The 27,561-nt window shown below is 40.1% G+C and overlaps 1 protein-coding gene across 2 annotated transcripts in view; it reads right to left on the bottom strand.

Moving 5' to 3' along the window:
- The window catches only part of DOCK1 (dedicator of cytokinesis 1), a 279,647-nt gene that overhangs the window by 226,210 nt on the left and 25,876 nt on the right, over nucleotides 1-27,561 (bottom strand). For both annotated transcript variants that reach the window (XM_075612250.1, XM_075612249.1), the window contains exons 2-8: nucleotides 16,767-16,850; nucleotides 12,310-12,350; nucleotides 10,672-10,727; nucleotides 6,935-7,031; nucleotides 6,301-6,449; nucleotides 2,749-2,884; nucleotides 1,481-1,635 (exon numbers count right to left, since the gene is read on the bottom strand). In XM_075612250.1, coding sequence (XP_075468365.1) covers nucleotides 1,481-1,635; nucleotides 2,749-2,884; nucleotides 6,301-6,449; nucleotides 6,935-7,031; nucleotides 10,672-10,727; nucleotides 12,310-12,350; nucleotides 16,767-16,850 — 718 coding nt within the window. The remainder of the gene's footprint in view (nucleotides 1-1,480; nucleotides 1,636-2,748; nucleotides 2,885-6,300; nucleotides 6,450-6,934; nucleotides 7,032-10,671; nucleotides 10,728-12,309; nucleotides 12,351-16,766; nucleotides 16,851-27,561) is intronic.

Below are 27,561 nucleotides of genomic sequence, written 5' to 3' on the forward strand. Positions count from 1 at the left end.
TGTTAGAAATAAAAAAAAGAGTAAAGTGCATTGACAAAAATACAATTATTATGTATGTTGTTTTGTGTAATTGTATATTTAATAAAAAGGCATTGTAATATGAATATATAAACAAACAGATTGTTGCACAGTTCTGTGTTTCTTTCAGGACAACAGCCTACTGCCCCAACGACATCTTTCTTGTGATAGTTCGCCGGTGTTCCTAAAAATGTTTCGCTTACACTGTGCACCAGGTTTACAACAGCTTGTTTTCAACTGAAAGACAAATTCCTTACAACATATTTTGACTGAATTTAGCAGACAATCTGTTACAAAATATTCATGCAGCCTCTACAAAATAAGATTGGAATTTCAATAGTGCAACTTTTATCTGGAGATTTTTTGTTATGCGACAAAATAGATTTTATGTTTAGGGCACAAAATGTACATTGTAAACTGCGTTATTCTCTGGCTTGTTCAGTTTTCTTGTATGTACTGTACCACTATACGTGTGTGTGTGCGTGTGTGTGTCCACATGCTTGGAGGGAAAGATATTAACATAACATTAAACATTGATATGCTTCTGGGGGGGGGGGGATTGTGACTAAGAGAGCAGGGAATAAAATGGAGCATGGTGGGGGAGAGAAAAAAAAAAAGTCTTTACAGATAGAATGATCCTTCAAATTGTATTACAAATATTTGCTGGCTTAGGCCGGCTCTATACAGCGTGCGCACACTATGCCGTGCGCAGTTTTAGTTGGCTGAGGTTAGTCAGCCATTCTATAATGGTGCCCCGCGCGCATGGCTGGGAGAGTGGAACCAGCCGACAGGGGGGAAGATGAGAAAAAGAAAGAATTTGCGCCGCTACCACCGCTGAAAATGTAAGTGCATGTGCGTATTTATGTATGTATGTATGTATGTATGTATGTATGTATGTATGTATGTATGTATGTATGTATGTATGTATGTATGATTTTTCTAAAACAAACCTGGGGCAATCTCCAAAAAGACATGGTACATGCTGCAACATTTCACACATTTCTGCAGACAGATTAATGGCCCATCGGATTAACAGCGGAGGTCCCTGGTAGTCCCATTCAAACTGAATGGGACTGCCAGGAACGCTGCTGTGTTAATCCGAGGGGCCGTTAGCCTCTGCAGAAATGTCACTGAAATGTACCCAGCATGTGCCCAGCATGTACCCGGCTAGTTTAAGGCAAGTTTTAGAATACTCGTTAGCTCGTCCGTATGTACAATGTTATTAAAAAAAATTATTAAAAGGATTCATTTATTTATTTGGAAACGTATTTAAATAAACACACACACACACACACACAGTACCTCACTCGCGCACAGTATACACACAAAACATGTGCGGCATGTGCACGCGCTTTCGCACAGGCACGGCCGCACACAGTATATAACAGCCCCAATAGAACATGAATCGTTTTTGTGTATAGTATTAGTACATGTTTAATTTAAATATATAAGTACTACCCACCTGATAAACTTGGATTCCAAAGGGTCATAAAGAGACATGAGGACTTCCGCATCCTCCCCAATTTTGCAGACAACATTTTTTAAGTTGACAAACAGGGCAAACGAAGGAGTGGCAGCAAACTTGGCCTGTCTGTTGATGTCATTCAGTTTCTGAGACTGTAAAAAGAGGGAAAAAATAAATAAATATTGAGAACATAATTGAAAAAAACTAATTCTTAAACAGACTGAAAGCAGATGTAGAAAAATACTGTATACTAAATGCACACCGACCCCCTACTGCTCCTGGCTACTATTAGATTGTAAACTCAAGGATTCATACTTGTGTATCAAGATCTTACACACACAATAACATTGCATATTTTCCAAAATACTGTAATATGTAAAATATAATATTTATAAAAAAAGCAATAACCAAAAATCAACCGATAAAACACACTAACATACCTACAGTATATCGCGCAGGGCTGGAATGTGTGCATGTGTGCAGGGCTGGCGTGGCGTGTGTGTGTGTGCAGTGCTGTGTATGCAGCGTTTGCTGGTGTGTGTGCATGCAGTGTTGGTATGTGCAGCGTTTGCTGGTGTGTGTGTGCAGTGTTGGTATGTGCAGCATTTGCTGGTGTGTGTGTGTGTGTGTGTGTGTGTGTGTGTGTGTGTGTGTGTGTGTGTGTGTGTGTGTGTGTGTGTGTGTGTGTGTGTGTGTGTGTGTGTGTGTGTGTGTGTGTGCAGTGTTGGTATCTGTAGTGTTTGCTGGTGTGTGTGTGCAGTGTTGGTATTTAGTGACAGAAGGGAGAGTTTCACCCGCTCAGCCAAATAGTTGTAGGTTCATGGGGGCACAGGGTTTAAAGCAAACACAGACAGACAATGTTGGAGGTGGTTGTGAAGGATACAACAACCCCCTATAGTGCACTCTCCTGTTTGCTGGTATGTGTAGTGTTGGTATGTGTGTGCAGTGTTGGTATGTGCAGCACGTTGGCTGGTGTGTGTTGGTATGTGCAGCGTTTGCTGGTGTGTGCTGTGTTGGTACAGTATGTGCAGGGTTTGCTGGTATCTGTGCGCAGCTATTTATTAGTTAGTGCAAAGCAAGAGTCTGCATATGTTTTCCAATACAGTTAACCACAGCAGTGGCTGTTCATATGTTTCTCTACCATATGTCATTAATGAACACCAGTGAACAAAAAAGGGAAAACCAAGTTGGAGTTTTGTTTAACTATTATTGCCTATATTAAAAACCAAACTATAATTGATCTTCTGTACCATCAATGAACCTACCCTTTCTTCCTCTATTCTTTCCTCAACTTGCTTGGATGCTATTTCATGTGCTCTGAAAAGACTAATTGTACTGGTTTGTTCTGGGTCTAAAATGTTGCCGTCTTCATCTCGAACAACCAAGTCCAAATCAAGGACTCTAGAGTATAAGGAAAAACAAACATTAGTGTAATGGTCACGTTTTCGCTCAGTGCCACTCCAGCTGTATTCATTCAACAGATGTGAATTCAGATGGGAAAAAAAATCTAAAAACTTTCACATTTGTAGAGATATTAGTGCCATCATTAATAAGAATAAATACAGGCCACTCCTTTTAAATGTCTTCTAAAATTGGTTACAGACCCCCACCAAGTCCGAAAGGGCCAACTAGCAGTACATAATAAAATGCCTTCTTAATGCCGCCCCATGAAACAGAGGGGCTTATTCTAGTAGCTTCGACTTTGTCACTGACAAATTGCTCAGAACTCACGGTAAGAGGTGTGTGAAAAAACGGTATATTCTCTATTGCAAATCGCATTTTCTAAACCGCATGTATTATAAAAAAAAAAAAATGACAAACCGCCCCATTTTTGTACTTGCTTTACAAGCAAAATGACCTGAAGGTGGGCTAAAACCTGCTACAGAAATCAAAAGGGTGCTTTAAAAATCGATTAAAAATGGCATTAAGAGTTGAATAATAATAATAATAAAAACATTTAATACTACAGAACTTTGTATTTAATAAAAACAAACCATAAGATTTCAGATGTTTTGCTGCTTCAAAGGAAACATGGGGAGGGGGTTACAGGTGTGAGTAGTAGAGCTCAAAAGTATGCGGTAACAACAGCATTTCCCAGCATCTGGATCAGTTCAATGTTAGAGCTGCTGCCCTGTATGGAAAAGTTGTGGGTTCTAAGGCTGCGCTTATAGTGCAGGCGATGAGACCGATGACTTCACCCGTCGCCATTGCCATAGTTGTATTTGAAGTTTAGGCGACGACACTGGCTACAAGGCCAGTGACGTGAGAAGGGGGGAAGGCAGAGGGACGGAGAAGCTCTCTGATTGGTCACAAGGGGAGACCGTCGCAAAAAAAAATCAAATAACAGTGACTACCAGATTTTTGGTAGCACTGTCGCTTGGTCGCGCTATCGCCGTCGCGTGCACTATAAGCGCCAACGACAATGCATTTGTTTTTGACGCGACGTCGCATCACTGTCGCGCCACTATAAGCGCAGCCTAATACTGTTGGGTCTAATACTGGAACCCCCTTCATCTGATTGGTTTTTAAGGATATATTTTAGGATGTGAGACTCATGCTAAGATCTCCCGGGGTACCTGAGGTATGTTCCTTATTCAGCACAGCCATCTCATACATTTATTTGGAGGGAGGTTTGAGGGGACATATACACAACTGGAGATGTTCGTAAGGTAGGAAGTCGTCCTCCTCCCATTTCGAAGCTGCTAGAATAGACCCCATAGAATGGATTTCATTTTGCAGATACACATCTTTTTATTTTTTTCTTGCTTCCCAAGAATTTAACCATTCATTTTCGAGGAGACTGAAAATGTTCTTCAATAATTCTTGTTTCCATTTGGCAGAACTTTCAAAACAAAGCAAATTCTCAAGATGTTCAATCATATTTTAACACAGAGCATCTGGAGGCTGTGCAAACTTTAAGCAAATATATTGCCAGATGGCAAGACACAATAACAAACAAGGAATTCATTAATTGAGTAGAAGGTTAGATTTTAAATTCTGTACTCTGAATGGAATCATGGATCTGTCTCAAAATTGTCTCTATGCAAAGTTAAACACAGTCACAGGAAATGCAAAATTGCCATATCACATTGAACCAAAACCTAAATTAGATTTTCATGAAACATTCATACTTTTAAAGGCTAAAAGACAGCGTGCATACCGAAGCATCACCTATTCTCATAAAGGAAACATCTTGATAATCACATTTTACAGATATGCAGAAGGATCCATGATTCACTACAGCACCATATAAGCAAACCCTTCCTTAAATTATAAGTTAAACGGTAGTTGCAATTTAGAGATACAGTATATCATAAATATATACTGTACAGAATTTGACAATGCTAGGTTTAATAAACTATTATATGTATTCAAATATTTTGTTGTGCTGTATTGTGTTATCAAAAATGATGTTCTTACTGGATGTAATAACGATGCCAGTAAAATACACACGCATTTTACTGATAAACTACATGTTCACATGCATATCTAGAATATTCCTTAATTCCCCAACAAGAAAAATAAGGCTATACTTGCTGTAGGCAATGGGCAGAATCGTTAGGTCCTATGCCACAATACATTATCTGTTTAGATCTCTCTCTTTATATGTAGTATCTATCAAATCTCTTCAAAATCGCCCTTCAATTCCCTTGCAATGACTCCTCCACCTCTGCTTTTCTTTAGCATCTCATGCTCCATCATTATGCCACAATAACTAAAAACAGCATGAGTGCCTCTCCAAAATTCTGCGCTCTCTAAACACACCTCGCACAGAAACTTCACTCAGCGTTCTCAATTTTGCCTCAGTCCAGCTCTCTGTATACATTTCAAATGATCATCCCCATCTTTCGTTTTACATGAAGCTGAGCAGTCGGAGAAGCAAAGATGGGCCAACTGCAAAGGCAACTGTCCAGTGGAAGGTCTTTTCCCCGCAGTCTTTTCCCCGCACACATTTGTGTGGGAGAAATGCGTGTGCCGTGGTTTAAAGCTGATAATGATCAAATGATGTTAGCTCAGAGGTTAGACTATGTGGAAGACGTACTCTAATGAGAACAGGTCTCAAAATTAATTAATACAAAACAAATATAAAACAGTCACTGAACCTTCCTCGCTCTCATAATTCTCTCTGGTCTCTTAAAGGCAACAACAGATATAGCCCTAACTTCTCAAACTCAAGGTGGCAGACTATTGTGAGACAAGAAGTGTATGCAGATACCTAGTTTTAGATTTTCATTTTTTTAGAATATTAATTTTTCACTGGGTATTTAGATTTGCCATTTAATTAAATTGTACAGATTAAAAAGACTTTCGGCGTTATATCCAGTTATCTTTTATAATTCAAAGGAAACGCTTCATGTCATTAAATGCTGACTCTTAATATGTAGGACTTAAAAATCACTTTTCTTCTTAGATTTAATGGAAAGATAATTATAAAAAAAAAAAGGGTGCAACCAATGAGCTAGATAAATTGTATATCACAAACAGAGAGTGTGGTGATTTCACCCCCACTCTCTAGCTAGAAGCTCATTTTTGGATGCACTCCAGGACTATTAAAACATAGCATTTAATAAGTAATATTAAAAAAGAGGTTACACGCTAAAAATTAATAAAGAAAAAACATGTGTGGTGTATTTAAAAATAGGGTGGGGATGGACCAGGATGGTAACGTGAACCCTAAGGTGTATTGCCTAGTAGAGGTAGTTGCCACACTAGGGTGGTAATAAAGTGTGCAATGTAACCACCAGAGGGTACCTAACAATTAGTAGGGTAATGTATCCGGCTGCATAACTCAACAACCAATGTCTGGTTCTACAAACCTGTTTCCATAATCAATTCTGGCAGTGATCTTCTTTTTAAGTTCATTAAGTTCATCTTGTGGTAGTGTTCCCGACAGTATTTGTGATCTCCATTCCACCAGGTCATATATCATATTTCTTACGCAATTAAACATCTCTCGATTATCTTGCTAATAATAAATAAAAGAACAACGGATTAGATTTTGAGATTTGAAACAATAGAACTTAAAAACAAAGCGATTTATTTTTTTATGCAGCAATTGTTTTGATATTAGACAATTGTAAGTTTACAAATTAGAGTACAGAAAGTAAAGGAGGAAAGCATGTAATAGGAAAGAGTACAGGCAATGCCCATCATGATTATATACCGTATTGGCCTGAATATAGTGCTATGTTGTTTTCCTAAAAACGTCCTTCCGAAAACTGTACTCGTATTATATGCGCAGCCTAACACCTTTTATTTTTCATGTAGAACACCTTCAAAACTTTAGAGTCGTACAGTATTATGTGCGAGGCCGTACTATATTCGGGCCAATACGGAACTTATTTTTCACTAAAGAACTTATTCATTACATTCTAAAGGTGGAAATAGTCATGTTTGCCAATGAAAATATGAAAGTATTCATTAGGATGCAACTAGGAGTAATATACATACAACATAAAGCAGGCGCCAGATGAAGGACCACTCTCGTAGTGTTGTAGTGACTTCTTGAACAAGTGGAATTTCACTGGGAACAACCGTTTCATTTTGCCTAAAATTCCAGATTTAACACAAAAATAAAAAATAAAATAAGCAACGCGATTAAGCAGTATAATTTTGTTCATACCTCTGGTCTAATATAAATCACTCACTACACCCGATGGTAGATGATATGCATTATTGCATACCAATAACTCTTTGAAAGTCAAGTAACAGAAAATGTATTGCAGGTGAACAAAGGGATGTAAAGTGACATGCCAAAGAAATTCTGTTCAAGAGCTAACAATGCAAAACAGATCCTCGCTTCACCTTTATTCCATGTTAAAAAGACTTGTTATCTTGTTGCAAATGTAAGCTTTCCTTAACCCATCAAACTATTCTGTGCCACATTACCAACAAACATTTTGCTATGGAGCAAAAGGTTTGCATAGCACGTCGAAATGACTTGTACTTTACTTAAAAGAATGGGAAGCAAGAAATTGGTTATTTTTTAAAATCTCAAAATCCATAGTTCATAAGATACAAGTCAAAGTAATACACATACAGGGGCAGATTAATTGAAGCAGTATAGATTATTGCTGAAGAAATACTTGATATTCTGTCTACAACACCGTCCTGTCAAGGACAGTATACATTTTCTCATTGTAATGAAGTGTCTGTCACATGGACTGCTGTAGCCTGCCGTATAATAGTTGTCAAGCTGGATACATTTTTATATTAAAACAGTTTTTTGCAAGTCATTAACATTCATAACTACTTAATTTTTTTTAAATATATTCATCATTTAAAAATAAATCAGCTGTATGCTATTTTAGTGTGTTAATTCTGCTCTAGAAGTCAATTTTGTAATCAGACTAGAGATATAATTATGCAGTAATCAGATGGTTAGAATACTGATGATTGTAAGACAGACAACAACAAAATAAAATAAAAAACAGTTAATATAACAGCACTTAACCCCTTGATATAAAATGGGGTACGCTCACTTCTGGGAATTATAGAATGTATTGTCAGTGAATTTAAAGTGCTGTAACATTCTTGACACAGCAAATCCTCTGATAATACAAAAGAATATATATATATTACAGGCATACCCCGCTTTAAGTACACTCACTTTAAGTACACTCGCGAGTAAGTACATATCGCCCAATAGGCAAACAGCAGCTCACGCATGCGCCTGTCAGCACGTCCTGAACAGCAATACCGGCTCCCTACCTGTACCGAAGCTGTGCGCAAGCGAGGAGACTATAGAGCCTGTTACAAATGCGTTATTTACATCAGTTATGCACGTATATGATGTTTGCAGTACAGTACATGCATCGATAAGTGGGAAAAGGTAGTGCTTCACTTTAAGTACATTTTCGCTTTACATACATGCTCCGGTCCCATTGCGTACGTTAATGCGGGGTATGCCTGTATATATATATGTATGTACAGTTGTGTGAAAAAGAAAGTGCACCCTCTTTGAATTCTATGGTTTTACATATCAGGACATAATAACAATTCTCTGTTCCTTAGCAGGTCTTAAAATTAGGTAAATACAACCTCAGATGAACAAAACATGACATATTACACCGTGTCATGATTTATTTAACAAAAATAAAGCCAAAATGGAGAAGCCACGTGTGAGAAACGAAGTATACCTTATGATTCAATAGCTTGTAGAACCACCTTCAGCAGCAATAACTTGAAGTAATCGTTTTCTGTATGACTTTATCAGTCTCTCACATCGTTGTGGAGGAATTTTGGCCCACTCTTCTTTAGAAAGTTGCTTCAGTTCATTGAGGTTTGTGGGCATTTGTTTATGCACAGCTCTCTTAAGGTCCTGCCACAGCATTTCAATCAGGTTGAGGTCTGGACTTTGACTGGGCCATTGCAATACCTTGATACTTTTCTTTTCCAGCCATTCTGTTGTAGATTTGCTGGTGTGCTTGGGATCATTGTCCTGTTGCATGACCCAATTTCGACCAAGCTTTAGCTGTCGGACAGATGGCCTCACATTTGACTCTAGAATACTTTGGTATACAGAGGAGTTCATGGTCGACTCAATGACTGCAAGGTTCCCAGGTCCTGTGGCTGCAAAACAAGCCCAAATCATCACCCCACCACCACCGTGCTTGACAGCTGGTATGAGGTGTTTGTGCTGATATGCTGTGTTTGGTTTTCGCCAAACGTGGCGCTGTGCATTATGGCCAAACATCTCCACTTTGGTCTCGTCTGTCCAAAGGACATTGTTACAGAAGTCTTGTGGTTTGTTCAGATGCAACTTTGCAAACCTAGGCCATGCTGCCATGTTCATATTAGAGAGAAGAGGCTTTCTCCTGGCAACCCTTCTAAACAAACCATACTTGTTCAGTCTTTTTCTAATTATACTGTCATGAACTTTAACATTTAACATGCTAACTGAGGCCTGTAGAGTCTGAGATGTAACTCTTGGGTTATTTGCAATTTCTCTGAGCATTGCACGGTCTGACCTTGGGGTGAATTTGCTGGGACGTCCACTCCTGGGAAGATTGGCAACTGTCTTGAATGTTTTCCACTTTTGAATAATCTTTCTCACTGTAGAATGATGGACTTTAAATTGTAAGGAAATGGCCTTATAACTCTTCCCAGATTGATGGGCAGCAACAATTGCTATTCTAAGATCATTGCTGATGTCTTTCCTCCTTGGCATTGTGTTAACACACACCTAAATACCGCAAACCAGCAAACTGCTAAAACTTTGGCTTTTATAGAGGTGGTCACACTTGCTGATGATCAATGAATCAAGGGCATTTGATTAGCAGCACCTGTCTGCTATTTAGCATCTTAATTCCTATGGAAGCAGTAAGGGTGTACTTAATTTTTCATACATGGCTTCTCCATTTTGGCTTTATTTTTGTTAAATAAATCATGACACTGTGTAATATGTCACGTGTTGTTTTTCTAATATATCTTGAACCAAAGCTATTAAATTGAATCATTTAAGTCATCATCGATGACGAAACGCGTAGCGCGTGGTCTGATTGTGGCCGTCATTTGCCCATGAACATTGCTGCTGTTGGATGTGAGACGCTGGCTCCTGTGTCTCCCGCGATTCTGCTACCGGCACAAAGGATTTTCAGTTGCTAGTTCCCGGAGGGACTCTTTTCACTGAACACCCAATAGGAGGGACTCTATTTCCAGCTATCCGGTTACACGAAGGATGGTCACGGGAGGACGCTGCTGCCTCGAGCCGGATCGAGAGGACTGCGTTGCTGGCACATGAGAGCCTATCTCATATATGCTTTATTTTGCAGTACTCTTGTGAGTGGGCATTTGTTTGATTTTATGTTCCTTTAATATATATTTTATTACGTTAATGCACTAGGTGTGCGCCTGTTTTTTTATATATATATATATATATATATATATCTCTATCTCTATCTATACACAGCACTAACAAACTACACTTTACACATTAGTGTGCCTGTATGCAAGTATACAAGCACATTTATAATAGCACTTATCAAGTGTAAGAAAAAATGTATACCACAAAAGATTTTCCACTTTGAATAAAATAGAGCAAATACATGTTGAATCCCTTCATAGCTCCAGTGACCTTCAATGTGTTGCCCTTTAGCACTGGAGAGGTTAAGTGAATTAAATGAATTCAATAAATTAATAAATAAATCAATGTCGAATATTTTATAAAAAGAGACAGGTCAACTTACCCTTTTCCGTCAACTATTGCTTCTTTAAGATGAATGTAGCTTGCAGGAAATATACCCTAGAAAAGTGAATGTCAAGTATGAAAACCTACCCTACCAGTAATGTGTATGAAGCAGGAAAAAAGTTATCTTCAATCTACAGAAAATGTACTACGATCATGTAACACCTTTATTTTCTTGGTTGTGTACATGCTGCACCTTAGGCCGCGTCCAGGGTGAAGCTGAGCACGCGATCAAACACATGGCGACAATGTGTTGGTCCAGAGTGCGGGTTCACGTGCCGTTAGCGCTCCCCTGCTTGCCGAGACAAATTTTCTTGTATTTGTCACACTTGCCCTGGTCACACGCGTGGTTCAGCCAATGAGGGCAAACCGCTTATGCACGCCCCCCAGCAACCCCCCACGCGCACAACTCGCTGGTCAGGAATCGCCCGGGCACCATGAGTGCCTGACGTCACGGCGCTTAAGCACCAGCGAGCGTGCTCTCACACTGTATTACATTCACTGTCAGAAAGTTTATTTGAAAAAAATAAGAAAAAAACACTGCAGTTTGAGTAAACACACACACACACACACACACACACACACACACACACACACACCTCTCTCTAATAAGTTATGGTGGGTAAAAAAAAAGTGACGAACAACATCCACCGTATAGCATACAGCAAATACAAATATCACTTGTGAGCACATTTACAGTGCTTCCACTGCAGCCAGGGATTCTGGGAGATGACATGTAAATGAGCACACAGTTTCATCTTTTGCTTCAGAACCATTTAAATAAACAAGGCAATATAATCCAATATTTTACAATAATCTTAATTTTTTGGATTTCTACAATAAACAGGGTTTTTTTTTATGTATTGATTTTGTCATGTTATGGCCTTCTGTTTGGTGTGATGGAGTAGCCATTCCCATTCCTTTATATTAACACATGCTTTAGGGGAAGCTTTATATTATTTACGAACCAGTTTTCATCTAAGCCCTTGAAACACAACACTGACTGCTGTTCTTTTTCATGCTATTATTTTGTGAATTTTAAAACACATGGGAAACATAGCTAGCCTGTTTCATATACTAATATGAGCGGTTTTGACACAACATGCAATCATTTTCATTCAAGCACAAGTACAGTGCCCCAGTCTGCTCCCAGACTTGCTAAATTACTGTATTTCTTATATTCATATTGTGCTCTATTTCAATTCCAGGAAGGTTCCACTTGCCAACACCTTTAGTGCCAGTGAAGAAAATTAAGATGATGAAGAGCTCTGAATTCCTAGTGTTGGTGACTCTCCAATCTTAAAATGGATGGTTTATCACGTTCAATGCAACTGTAATTCAACAAATTAGGAGTCGTCTTCAATATATTTGATCACAGCTTTACAAACCGTAATCATTACCAGTGCTCTGCATTTTGCTGTGATAATGCTGAAAGAAGTCAGCATAAAGATCATAACAATAAGTATTTAGCAAGTATTTGTAAGGAAAGTTCTTGGTATTTTAATGAAAATAAAAATCTCTGAGACCAAGTCTGTAAATGTCTGCTGACCTTCACACATGGAAAAACTTGTTAGAATGATGTTCGCACAAAAAGGTATAATTAATTTATTCTACCATCTGATTCACTTACTGTACATACCTTTTTTGATTTCTTTCTTAAAGTATAGCCTCTGTACCAACCTAGGAAGAAATGTAAACTAGGTTAATAATATAGATGTTAACAGCTTTGCAAAACAGCTTACTACAGCTCAACCCCGTTATAACGCGATCCGATACAACGCGAATCCGCTTATAACGCGATGCAAGCGTGGCTCCCACTTTTCGTATTTATGAATAATTTACAACACGATTACTAGTATCTTAAATACTTTATTGTACAATGCATACAATTGTACATTATTTCTAACGCGATCCACTTATAGCGCGATGAGATTCTTTGGACGCCAAGCACAGTTTTATAAGGGGGTGTTAGCAAAAAGAATACGTTCCCTTAAAAATGTACCTCTGAGCTGAACAAACATACCTCCCCAAAACACGTGACTTGTAAATGTTAAACCCCCCAACAAACAGATTATTCTGTAAATACAGTCATCAAATACCAACTGAGAACTAAAATGCAAACACTGTCAAACTGCACCATTATTATTTTATTTTTTTCATAACAGCATCTCTTAATTGCCAGTGTATAAAAGCACACAAACGGGGGGGAAAGGAAGACTGATTCACACAAACGGCAGCTGGCAAGTGCAACCCACGTAACTTCCCCAGTGACCAAGAGAATCATGCAAGATTCATCGTGACCTATATATTTTTCTTTTGTTGTTAATTCACTCATTTTATTTACTGGTTTACTAACCATAACCTTTGACTTAACTATTGTCTTTTAACAAAAGATGATATCTCCCTTCAGGGAAAAGTTAGAAGTTGCAGCTGCAGCTTTGTTGTAAATCCACACAGAGCGAATGACAAAGGAGAGTAGGGGGCCCATGCTGAGCTGGTACCAGATAGAAAAAGCAGACGATCCATTGTACAGTATGTTAACATTCTGTACATGCATCACCAGCATGAAGAGATGGATTTAAATTGGTACTGCACAATACGGGACCAAAATGTCTGTCGACTCCAGTCAGCAAGGCACTTTGATTACTACATGGCAATGAACCATATTACTTTCACTTACCTATTGCCTCTGTGAAAACAAAAAGTATAACATGATGTCCCAATAATACATTGTAAAAAAAAGAAAGAAAGAAAAATGGTATTGGTTTGTGACTGGAGGTAATGATGAGTTTCCCGCACCATCTCGGTTAGTCACCAAGACTGGAAAACTAACTTATTGTACTTGAATGTTCTCATTTGTATTAAGTCAAAAACTGGCCACTAATTTAATCTTAAATCTGAAGGCAGACTATGTTTCAGAACATCTGCAATTATTGCATTTGCTTATTTCTCTGAACGGAAACTTATCAAAATGTGGCGCTCTAGATTATCAGTTGATACACAGTGATACTAGTGCAAAAAATATAAGCAAAAATATATATAAACAGTGATACTTATACAAATGTTTATGAAGATGCAGCTGTAACCCGGTGGAGATTGCTCGGTCAATCCTCGTGATGTGAAGTATGAAGAAGTGTCCGGGAAGCGCAATATGTGAATAAAGATAAATAAATCGTAATAGTGCAATATTGTTATGATTATGATCAGAATGAGATGTCTTGGCTCAATATTTAATACTCACAAACGTGAGAGGATATAAGGCACGTAAAGGTATCTTTAGGGATGTAGTTTTCACTCAGTAGACAAGGGATGCAGAACTCAGTGTTCACCCAAATATCTGGACTCCCAGGGACCTTAAGAAATACAACTGGACATAGTGCAGACCGTCTGTACAATTTATAATTGGTAAGTAGAAAAAGGGAGTTACACTCACATGATATCAGTTAAAAACAAGCATTTAGATCTCTCTGGATCTCGCCAGCCGAACGAATGATGTCTCCTAGCCCCTCTCTCGTGGCGTGCGTTCCAGCGGTGCGTTCCACTCAACCGGAAGTGATGTCATCCGCTCCGTCCACTTCCTGGGGTTTCGGCCGGCTCAGAAGAAAAACGTCACTCTACGCGTTTCACCACATAGGTTTCATGTGGTGAAACGCGTAGAGTGACGTTTTTCTTCTGAGCCGGCCGAAACCCCAGGAAGTGGACGGAGCGGATGACATCACTTCCGGTTGAGTGGAACGCACCGCTGGAACGCACGCCACGAGAGAGGGGCTAGGAGACATCATTCGTTCGGCTGGCGAGATCCAGAGAGATCTAAATGCTTGTTTTTAACTGATATCATGTGAGTGTAACTCCCTTTTTCTACTTACCAATTATAAATTGTACAGACGGTCTGCACTATGTCCAGTTGTATTTCTTAAGGTCCCTGGGAGTCCAGATATTTGGGTGAACACTGAGTTCTGCATCCCTTGTCTACTGAGTGAAAACTACATCCCTAAAGATACCTTTACGTGCCTTATATCCTCTCACGTTTGTGAGTATTAAATATTGAGCCAAGACATCTCATTCTGATCATAATCATAACAATATTGCACTATTACGATTTATTTATCTTTATTCACATATTGCGCTTCCCGGACACTTCTTCTTATTTCTCTGAACACCAGAAGAAATACAGTAAAACTTATAAAAACAGTTGCAATTAAACATTATATGACGGCATGATTCTTCATGATTTTATGTTTTACAAGCCAATAAAAGTAAATGGTATATAGAAAAATAAGTATAGAAATAACTTATGGTTAACCGCTCACCAGTTAGTTATAATACAGGAAGCCGGTGCAAAGGAATAGTACTGCCAGAACAAACAAACAAGAAGACACAAGTGGCCTCCCAAAGATCCCTTTTAAACTGCACAGCAAGGCTGCCATATGGAATAGGGGTATAATACTCCCTGACAAATTGTCTGATAGGCTGTATGGGGTACAGAAGGTAACCGATCTCAACACTGTGGGCGGACAGTTTACCAATAAAAGCCTGATATACGCAAAACAATAAAGTTTTATTAATTACAAAAAGACAACGGCGCAATTAATAAAACTTTATTGTTTTGCCTATATCAGGCTTTTATTGGTAAACTGTCCGCCCACAGTGTTGGTAGCGGTTACCTTCTGTACCCCATAAAGCCTATCAGACAATTTGTCAGGGAGTATTATATAGAAAAATAATACTGTTAATGTTGGTTACCAGCTAAAAAGCTGCTAGGTTTAAATGTCCAAAAGGACCCAGTGTTTAAATGCCCTGGAATTTTATACATGTTCAAAACACAGTGACCTTTCATACACTAAATGGCAAGTGGCAGATAATTAGTTGATTAACGTATCATTTGCATTTTATGATAGTGTGTAAAGAAGAGAACCAACAACTGATTTTGGTCAGATTCTAGGGAAGGAAAAGTACAGGTTCAAGGTGGTTACCAATCATGCACAAAACACAGTGACCTGACTTGCAAATAAGGAGACCCCCTGATGCTAGACTAGTCACCGCATGGTTCATGAATTCCATATGTCACATAAGTCACAGGCCTGGGGAAGGACTCCAAAAAGAAAATAGCATAAAAATGCAGAGAGACATATTACCCTGTAGATCACTGTCTGTGGTAATCACCTTGACTAGTATCAAATCTGTTATCAAACAGATTTACTGCTAACAACCATGCAGTAACTATTTTACACAGACATTTTGTCAATGGGAACCTTTTTGTGCAGCACTAAATAGTGCTGTAACGGACTTAAATAATTTTTTCACAGACTTCTAAACTGGGAATATGTTAGAGCGCTTTTTTGTAAACACTAGAATATGGCCAGCTCCATAAAGCCATGTTTTATTCATCTCTGATTAACCGCACTCCCTCCACATTGTGCAACAATGCATAAGAACCTCCGGCATTTACAACAGGATTTAAAGTCAGCTCCAAGATATCAGTACATATTAACCCAGTTTTTCTAATGTGTAGGACAACAAAAATGATTCCTAAACTTCTAATCTCTCCCCTCTCTCCCCCCCCCCCCCCCCCCCCCCCCCACCAAAAAAATACTACGGCACATCTTTATAGAGGAAAACTCTGACTTGACAAATATCAAAAACCTGTGTATTACACATGCCAGTCACCGCTGAGGCCGGTTAACGCGCCAGCAAAGCAGCAGTGACTGACAGGTCAGTAAACGTGACGGTCAGCAAAGGCGCCAGGAGGTCATTTTTAGAGCAGTGTCTGATGAAAGTCCTGATATATTGACAGAAACGTTGGCCTTTTGTCCTTTGCTCACTTACCAAAGAAGTGCTGCCTCTTCTTTCTCTGGACTACTGTTTGGGTCAAGTATACGTATATTTTACCAATACGATGCATGCACGCCAATGTTTTATTACAGGTGTGCCCCCTGTACACATACACATATTGCAAAGAACATCCCCACTAACTTATCACTGCTAACCAACTTGCTTAGAAACAAAATAGCGTCTGATCAATTTAATAATCTCAATAAAAAAATGCTAATCTTTGCTAGATCTTTTATCCATCTTAAACACATTGAAAGTACTCACCTTCGTGTGTTTCTAGTATGTGCATGGTGTCCCCAATCTGTAAACTCAGTTCATCTGGTCCTCTGGCATCATAGTTGTAAAATGCTACGAAACAATAAAAAGACAACATGATTTTTATCTATAAGCCACATAAATGTTCATATAATATTATAACCAATATTATATATAATAATATATAATATTATGATAAGCAATGAGGTTTTATTAACGACAAAACAATTTACACTGATTTAATATAAAATAATGGTCCTCTAGACCAGAACGAAAAAGTTAGTTTGCTTTGTTGACTGTATATTATTGATGAAATTTGCAAACGCGTGTTTTTTGTTGTAAATTTTCATTTGCATTCTGCATTATGATAAACGCTTATTTAACATCTCATTTACATGTATTACCCATCATTTTCTTTGTCTCGTAGGTATATCTAAGTATATATATATATATACACACACACAAACACACACACATCAAAAATAAAATACACCAGGTACATAAAAAAAACATAAATGGTAGACAAAAATGCTAAACATTAAAGAAATAACAGAAACAATAAAGATATCTAATATTCTGTTGCGTTAGTTTCCCTTGTTGAGTGTGTATTCATTATCAGTGTCTCTTCTACAGAGTATTCCAGTGTGTACTTAATTATCTATTTTTTCTCTTGGTTACGGTTTTATTTTAAAGCAGCAATCCAAGCGGGCGATTTATTTTTTACCATGGGATTGAAGCAGGGAGTCTGCGGAGCAGAACCCCGTTCCTTTCAGCTCCGGGGACCCCCGGCTTCCGGAGATACTTACCTCCATAGATGGTGCCAGTAGCCATTCAGCTCAGCTAGTAAGAATCACGTAGTGGCCGCTTGTCAAAGTTCCCACGTGGCTCGGGCCAATAGGAAGCCGTGATGTCATTAGGTTCGGCTTCCTATTGGCCCGCGTGACGCGGGAGCTTTAAAGTTTGACGAGAAACCGGCACCCACTTTGAAGGTCTGTATCTCGGGAAGCAGGGTCTCCCCGGATCTGAAATTAATGGTGTTCAGCTCTGGAGACCCCGTGGATATCAGTGATATCCTTAAAACCGGATCTGTTGGTGGCCCTTGAGGACTGGAATTGGCCACCCCTGATCTAATGCAACTGTGCATGATCTGTCCAGGTTATGTTTCCAATGTTTACGCTACTTATTTTGCTTATATTACACTGGTCACAAACATTATTCAATAGTTAATAGTATTTTAACTAAACGCTCCTGGCATTGTGCGGTCATTATATCATGCACATGAGTTAATAGTTCTAAACACCAATACACACAGCTGTACATAAAGAAAAAGTTGTGTTTGGCATAATCACAGCATATAAGGAGGCTAGATCACGCATCTACAGCTTACAAATACCACTTAGTCATTTTCTAATTTGAACAGTTGCCCATTTTTCATGACACCGGATGGTAACATTTTTTGATAGAACGGCGTTTGCGTCTCTTCTGATTCACACATTATATTTCACTTATTTACTTGCACTAAACTTTAGTGTTACATTTTCTCCTCATCTCTATTAATTCTCTCAATTTACATTGTAAGCAATTAGGGGGAGGCATTTTGTAGTGTGAATATTCACTTCTTATGTTTGGTTCTCTTATCCCATTATTGTATAATTGGTATTTTAACTTGTCGGTGTATCTGGTTGATGTTACATACATTAAATAAATAATAATGCATCAACAGATGTCTCAGATTCCCATAATAAACATGATTCCTTTAATACAACTCAACCCCCGTATAACGCTGTGCTTGAGGTCCAAAAAATCACATCGCGCTATAAGCGGATCGCGTTAGAAATAATGTACAATTGTATGCATTGTACAATAAAGTATTTAAGATACTAGTAATCGTGTTGTAAAGTATTCATAAATACGAAAATTGGGAGCCACACTTGCATCGCGTTATAAGCAGATTCGCGTTGTAACGGACCGCGTTACAACAGGGTTGAGCTGTATCTGCATGAACTGGGCTTCTAAATTATAAGCACAGGGGAAAATGCGGGCACACTGTAGAATGCAAAAAAAAAAAAAATTATCTTATCTGCCGGTGTTCTAATACGCAAGGGCATCCAGGGTCCCCATATAGCCAGCAATGAAGATAAGATTTGGGCACACGCAGTTGCTAATCAACAGAATGTATTGTGCTAAGAACTTCAACGTTTCGGCTGTGCAAACCAGCCATTATCAAGGTGAGGGCAACCTAGCATTGATAAAGGCTGGTTTGCACAGCCGAAACGTTGGAGTTCTTGGCACTATACATTTTGTTGATTAGTAAGTCCATGTGCCCATCTCTTTATTATATTCTAAATTCTAAAGCAATTCCTTTATTTGTTAATGCATTAACTCATCTTGGTTTTATTCTAAAATCGGGCAAAGGATGAAAAGTAAATATTCAAATGAGTCAATTGTTGTCCGCCTATCTAATTAAGGCAGCAATACTGCATTCCTATTTTTTGCGTTATAGGTTTGAATTAGGGGGTCTCCTGAGATGAACGGTGTTCATTTCAGCCTCGGGGAACCCCTGCTTCCCGAGATTCTTACCTCCGTACTTGGTGCTAGTGGCAGCTCCGGCGAAGCTGTGTGGGGCTATCAAAATGGCGGATTTAAAGCTCCTGCGCCACCCGGGCCAAAAGTCAAGTCATGACGTCAGCACTTACGGATTCCTATTGGCACGCATGACCAGGAGCTTTAAACCTGCGGAGCTGATACCGGCACCCCCTACAGGAGGCATGCATCTCAGGAAGCATGGGATCCCCAGAGCTGAATTTAAAGCGGTTCAGCTCTAGAGACACCATTCTTCCTATCTATTAAAAAACAAAAACACCCATGTTATGCTGCTTTAGCAGACAAGAGTAGACTTGTTCTCCTACATTATTCTATAATTAAACAAGGTGCCTGAAGGGAGTTTCTTTTTTTTTTTTTTTTAAGAGGAAAATCAGAATGTTCCCCTTGCTAATCGCTAAAAGGAGAAATAGAAAATTCCAAGTACAGTACAAGTCCAATAGTCTGACACCATTGAGGCTTGAGTGCTGCCGGATTGTAGCATATTCCATAGTATTGGGGGTTACCCCTAGCAATACCCCAAGACACCTGTTTACATGTTATGTAGTAGTATAATATTTACAAGTACAGTAACTGAAGTAGCCTACATAACAGTAATTTTGTTAATACAGTAGTGCAGTACTAATAAAGCCGTTTTATAATGTCCAATTTATGATGTATTCAAGGTTATATGCTTTTTTGAAGTGAAACTTCTTTGGTGGCACCTACTGAATTTTGTTAGGTCAAATCTCTTTAATGGGCACAAAAATCTGCCCAATTTACTGGAGGGAGGTATTTAGCCCGTTGGCTGCCCACGTGGGAATATACGCCTCCCCGCAGCACGCTCTCACCCGCGATGGCTTTACAAAAGCCGTGTGAATTGCGCGCGGGGGGAAGGGGTTGCCACACGGTAGCCGTTAAGGGCGTGCGACGGAACGGGGTACTGCAGCTTTAAGTGTGAAAACACCCCAGGGCACCAACTCTACTAAAATAGAATTCTTCCTTCTCCGAAAAAGCCTTTTCGGGGTGAGGATGGGAACATGGGCATACTTAGGGTGAAGTTATTGGAAGCCAATGCAATGCTGCTCTACAATAACGGGAAGTTAAGCCTATGCTAATAAGATCAATAATGGCCATTGTTTTTGCATATTATTAGCTTTGAGGACACATGTTAACCTCAGGGAAAATAACATCCGTTACTAATTTAGGTAACATCACGCTATGAGTTTGGATTTGTATGTATCATTTTTATTTATAGCATGATAATAGTGTACGCAGCGCTTTATTTACCTTGTACTGTAATGTTGTAAAGTGCAAAGGATGGGGATAGGAGAAGCAGCAAGTGTCAAAATAAGACAAAATCAGGCCTTGACTCACAGAGTTTAAAGGAGCAATCCAAGAACTTTTTGTTTTCCATAGGATTGAAGCAGGGGGTCTCCATAGCTGAACCCATTTAATTTCAGCTCCAGGGACCCCCGGCTTCCGGGGATTCCTACCTCCGTAGGGTGTGCCAGTAGCCATTCGGCTCAGCTAGTAAGAATCACGTAGTGGCCGCGTACTATGGGGAGGGGAGGTGGGGGGGGGAGGGAAGAGTGAGAGAGTGGAGTATGGGGGAGGAGATGAGAGAGCATGGGGGGGTAGTATGGAGGGAGAGGATGAGCGTATGGAAGGAGAGAGAGGATGAGCGTATGGAAGGAGGGAGAGGATGAGCGTATGGAAGGAGGGAGAGGATGAGCTTATGGAAGGAGGGAGAGGATGAGCGAATGGAAGGAGGGAGAGGATGAGCGTATGGAAGGAGGGAGAGGATGAGCTTATGGAAGGAGGGAGAGGATGAGCGAATGGAAGGAGGGAGAGGATGAGCGTATGGAAGGAGGGAGAGGATGAGCGTATGGAAGGAGGGAGAGGATGAGCGTATGGAAGGAGGGAGAGGATGAGCGTATGGAAGGAGGGAGAGGATGAGCGTATGGAAGGAGGGAGAGGATGAGCGTATGGAAGGAGGGAGAGGATGAGCGTATGGAAGGAGGGAGAGGATAAGCGTATGGAAGGAGGGAGAATGAGAATGGGGGGTTAAATAATGGGGGTGGGGGGGGAGGGGAAGAGGGAAGTGAGAGAATGAGGATGGCCACCTGTGCTGAAGCAGGGTTATCCTGAAAACATGAACTGTTGGCCGATGTTGAGGATTAGAGTTGGCAACTCATGTCCTAGATCTAGACCAGATATGAGCCAACAGCACCCTCCCCCCGTGTGCCAGCTCCAGAGCTCACGCCTCCACCCCTCCCCAGTGACCTGGCGTGACCCCGCAGCGTAATTTAACGCACGTTTCCATGAGACGCATCACGTCATTTGATGCCGCGTTGTCATGGCCACGTGACCAGAAGCCGGCTGAATCCCGGTAAGTTGTAGTTGCTGAGGCCTCTCGCAGTCCCTGGCATTTCATTTAAATGCCTCAGGGAAGAGTACTGGGCCACTGCAACCGCCCTCGCACCCCCTCCCCCCCTGAAAAATCCTGCACCCCCCTGGGAGGCGTGCCCTCCAGTTTGTACACCGCTGGCCTAAAGTAGTGGTACAAATCTCAAAATGCACGAGTAAGGACCACTGCTGCCTTGACCACCGTACTGATGAAAGTCTTCAAGGCACTAAAGAGAAATAAATTGAAAAATCCGCTTCACCACTAAAGGGTTTAATCTAGAATTGGATTCTGAATTAAGCAAACTTTGTAAATGGTTACATTTACATTGTGTAACTAATCCAGGATTAAATGGATTAGTTTGCTGCACAAGTTAATTGCCAAAAATGTGGGAAAATAAAAAGAATATATATTCTGAATTAATACGAGAGAGAAACCCTCTGTGTGGGCTTAGTTTCTGAGAGACTAATTCGATTTTTTTTTCTTGTTACTGTGACAAATGTTATCAAACCTAGTTATAATAAGCACTATTGCAAGCTTTACTGATATTATAAAGCACGTGTAACACCCAAGTTCATTATGTAAAAAGAGTAACTATTCAAGTTTCAGCTAACAACATAAACTGCTTAAAAAGGTATTGCAAATTCCTAGCATTCCATTCAAGATTCTACCCCAGCTTCTCAGAGGGGGTTGGGTTATTTATTTAACCCCTTCAGTGCCCTAACGTGCAGTGTACATTAAGGAAAAGCAGCACCCCAGGTACCCTTATGACAAACTCTGTATGTCATTGGCCTCTGCTCTGGTTTTTTAGGTGCTGCACACGATATGTGCTTATCGTGTAGCACACTGAAGGGGAGAGGGGTGTCCCGTGCAGAGCAATCACGTGATGCGGAAGTACCACAGGGGTGGCACGACCATCCGTCACTGAAAAGGTTAGAGCAGCAATCCCACCCATAGGAAACTGGGGCAGGTTGTACGAGGATCCTCAAGAGCCGAACCCGAATTTGTTTGTTTAGCTCCTGTGATCCCCTGGTTCCCAAGATCCTAATCTATTTACTGGATGACTTTGTTTTTTGTGTTTTAAATAGCCGTCGAATAATTAGTCAAATGACATTGCGGCTACTTATTGGCCCGCATCGCCCATGAGATTTTGTGGCCATTTTTTTTCCCCTGGAGAGTTTTAAAAAAAAGCAAACTTCGCAGTTAACCATTATAAATAAAGAATAATTTGTACTGTGTGTGCTATCTTTAAAAAAAATCATGTTTAAACTGAAACATGTTATATCATGTTTTTTGAGGTAGTACATCAAATAGAAGAAGCAAATGCCATTCCTCTGCTACTACGTATTTATTAATTTGCCATTTAATTTCTTGTGCTTAAGGGAGTCTAAATTGCAATGTTTCAGCTATCAGTTTTTCATTAGGGATGGTAGCATTTGAATCTATAATGTGGAGAAGACTGATAGAAACCAACATCTTATAAACACTTCAACGGTTCACTCCATTCTAAGGACAACATGTTCATTTTATTTCTAAAAAGGTTTTTGCCAGGAAGTAATATATTGAGAGTTACCGCTCGTTTTCAAGTATGTCCTGGGCACATACTTATTGAGACAATACATGGTTACATTTAATGAACAAAGGTTATACATTCAATTTACAGACATTTCATGGACAGTTAGAGATATGATTATGGGTGTATGTAGCAGTTACAGACAAGATTAAAATGAGAGCTAGCTAAAGTCCTGAAATTACTTATACCAGTTGCGGTTTTGAGCGTCTCTGGTAGGTTGTTCAAGACGTGAGGTGCACGGTAACAGGATGAGTGACCAGATTCCCCACTGAACCATGGGACTGTGTACAGGTCTTTTGGAGTCTGATCTAAGGCTGCGCTTATAGTGCCGGCGACGTCGCCTGAAAACTAATGCATTGTCGCCGCCGTGTGCGCTTAAAGCAAGCGCGACGGCGACAAAGTGACGAGGCGACGCGATTTTTGGTAGCCGTAATTATTTGATTTTTCAGGGACTATCGCCTCATGTGATAGCCCCTGAACCAATCAGGAGCCTGGTCGCCCGCGACGCCGCCATAAAGTGAAATACAACTTTTGCTTACGTCGCCGGCACTATAGGCACGGCCTGAGGTGATAATTGTTGCGTGTAATAGGGGTGGGGAGCTTCTTCAGATAGTCTGGTAGCTTTCCCAGAAAGTATTTGAAGACAGGAACAACAAACTAAGGCTGAGCTTAAAGTGCCGGCGACGGGACGGTGACGTCAGGCTGCGGTCGCTGGAAAAATTCAATTGAGATGACTTCCAGCGATTGCGACCAAGCCGTCACTCCGCGCTTACTATAAACGCACGCGACAGCGGCAATGCAGGTGTTTTGACGCGACGTCGCGTTGCTGTCGCCGGCTGCGCCGGCACTATAAGCGCAGCCTTAGCGTCTGGACGCAAGGGATAGCTAATCTAATTCTTGGAGCATTTTACAGTGATGTCTGCTGTAATTACATTGTAGTACAAAGCAACATATTGAGTTCTAGAGGGTGTCTAGTTGCCAACGTGAGTTCGGGGTACTGTACCATATAACCAGGGGTGCGCAAAGTGGGGGGCGCTGCGGTTGCAGAGGCCCCATGCTCTTCCCCAATGCCGGGGGGTTGCGTGAGACCTCTGCAATGTCTCCTACCTTGTCTTCTGGGACGCGTCACCATGGCAACACGCGTCAAATGGCACCGCGGGGTCACGTGACCCTGCGTGTCATTTGACGGCGGATCTTAGATAAGGGTGGAGCGTGAGCACAAGGGCTGGCAGGCAGGGGGGGGGGCGTAGCGCACAAAGTTTACGCACCCCTGCCATATATTTTGTCCAAATAGTCTATAATTGGCATCAACATCTGCTGTGCGATGCGCTTTCTGACCAGTGGGCTAAGGGAGGATGTTTCAATATAGAATAACTAGTTTGGCATAGGTTTTGGATGTCAGTGTATCAATATGCAATTTGAATGTTAAGTGGAGTCAAGCCAAAATTCCCAGATACTTAAAACTAGTGACAGGGGCTAGAATGATGTAAGAGTTGGTTCTGATCTGTACTTCTGCCGATGGAAGCATTAGAAATTTAGCATTAGTCCCAAATACCACAGATACAGTTTAGTCTGCATTTTAAAAAAAAAAATTTTTTAAAAACCTGTTTTGGGGAAATCCAGTATTCAAGTCTTGAAAAATTAGATTAAAGTATGTGTCCAGGGTCAGGGAGGCTAGCGTGAATATAAGATTGCGTAACTCGCATACATGTGCATTGAAGCTGCCTTAAAAGTTGTAGATTGATCATTAATGAAAACGGAGAAGAGTAGGGGCCAAGAACAGAGCCTTGCGGGACACCACAGGTGATATCCTAAGGGTTAGTTAAGAGCCTGAGATACACACAAATTTGGATCTACCCAATAGGTATCTTTTCCAGATGCATCCCTAAAATGGTAAAGCGCAATAAGGTAACCCACGCAAGATGGACCCCCCATATATTTATTCTGCGCAGTGGGGCATGGGTATCACAGATACTTAAGAACTCTGTTTGGAAATACATAAGCGCAGAATCAGGGTAAGGTATTAGGTTGATTCTCTATCAAGGGCAGTCAGTAAGGTCAGCCAGAAATTGTTGTGGGTTAAAGTTTCGAAATGTTCTGGCAAGTAGAACTTTAGGATTCGACTTGTGTGGTTTGATTTTCCTTGCACAGTACACTATTACATGATCACTGAAGATTTCAGGCAGGACACCAGAGGATTGGATTCACTTGGGACAAGAGGGTAGAATCCAATCTAGCCAGGAATGATTGCAAGATTTTACGTTTGTCCGTGTGGGTTGAGAAATTAGTTGGGTTAAACCTAGTGACTTGAATGGAGTCCAGATTTTGTTGTTTTTAAGGTCAAACCAATTGAGGTTGAAATCCATTGATGAAAATGAACCGATAGCTGTGACATATTTAAAGCTGCAGACCAAGCAATAGCAACAGGTGTGTTATTTTGTTTTGTTGTTTTTTTTTTTAAATAAATCAGTTCTGTCCAATGAGAAAATACTTGTAGCATTTTTTTATTTTATTTTTAAAAAAAACTCTGAATTACGTTTTGAATGTATTATAATGTAGCGATTTTGGAATGCACCGTCTTCTTTTTTTGTCTTGAGAATACATCCACATGTTTCAATTGGGGAAAACAGCTGTACTCTTACATATATAGCCCTGGGATCCTACAAGATACAACAGCGTTAAGAAGACACACTACAGCCACTGATTGAATGAGCTTTATTTGTTCTTTCTTCTACTAAGTAGGCTGACATACGAGCCAAGCTCAGTGCCATAATTTCCGCATTTACAACACGCAGTGTACAATCTATTTTATTTTCTCTCTATTCTGGTGCGATCCTGCTCCTTCTGGAATCTGGAGGAGCAATGTTGGAAATGACTTTTTGGAAACAAATCCTCACCAGAAGTTTTTGAGCGAATTACATACCCAGTATCTATCACCTACATTATTTTGTTTATCCACTCTTATTGTATTATAATATCAGTGTTGGAGCGCCATCTATTTTTTGGGTGTGTGTTATAATGTAACAAACATTTATAAAGTCACATCCCCTTCCTCTTCTGAAACAGGCTCTGGCACTCCCCTCTTTCCCCACTGCGACCCCTGCTTGCTCTCCCCCCCCCTTAACCATATCTTCAGCGTAGTGTCAAATTACGCTGTGGGGTCACGTGCCATCACGTGACCCAGCGGTGTCATTTGACACCACGCCGAAGACAAGGTAAGGGACGATGCTAAGGCCTCCCGCGATCCCCCGGCATTCATTTAAATGCCTTGGGGGAAGAGAGCAGGGCCTCTGCAACCACCACATACCCCCCCCCCCCCCCCTCTGAAAAATCTTGCGCCCCCCAGTGTGCGCACCTGTAGATTATATTGATGCACATAAAGGGGAAAAAATTAAATGTTTAAAAAATATATACAACAACAGCTTGGACTGCTGCTTTAAAGCTGCAGTTCAGTCTTTTTTTTAAATTATTTTTTTTAATTTATTTTTTTACTTCAATAGTTTCATGTGGGCAATCTCTAATTACCTAAAGAACTGCATAGCTGTCGGTCAATTCGTTCTCCGTCTATTGATCGGCAAAGTTTGGCGACATCTTTAAATATGGGGAATGTAAATCGTTGCTATAGGAACAAGCATGCTTGTTAAAATAGAATACAAGAAAATTGGTCTTTCAAAGTTGTTTTTTTTAAAACAGAAAATGCTAAAAGTATTTTTTCTTACTACAGAACTGATTTATTAAAAAAAAAACACATGCAGGATATTGGCTGAACTGCAGCTTTAAGAAGTTGAATCTACTTTATTTATTTATTTTTAGATACAATTCAAACACCAACAAGTATTAGTATGTAAACATGACATTGTAAGTGGAGACATTGTTAGGGTTTGATTTCCTCTAGATATGCCCAGTATGTGATCCCAAACAAGAGTTTGCACAGGTAAACCCCCTGCCTTCACAACACAGCAATTCGAAGCCGCCACTGGTCATCAGAGGTGTCGCACTAGTATCACAACTGAGAGCGTTACTTCCAACATACGTCTCTCAAAGACAGGCTGCTGGTGAAGTAAAAAAAAAAAAAAAAATTTAAAAAGATCAAATCTTTAAAACATTTTAGCAATGATAGATACAAAAATCTGGTCCTCGGGCACAAAAGCTAGTAAATATTAAAAACATAAAATGAATAGAGTTTAGAGATTTATATTCTTTTTGGAATTTGAATCCGGAACGAATTTAGCCGTTCCTTTTCA

Source organism: Ascaphus truei, chromosome 8, assembly GCF_040206685.1.
Source record: "Ascaphus truei isolate aAscTru1 chromosome 8, aAscTru1.hap1, whole genome shotgun sequence".
NCBI classification, from domain to species: domain Eukaryota; kingdom Metazoa; phylum Chordata; class Amphibia; order Anura; family Ascaphidae; genus Ascaphus; species Ascaphus truei.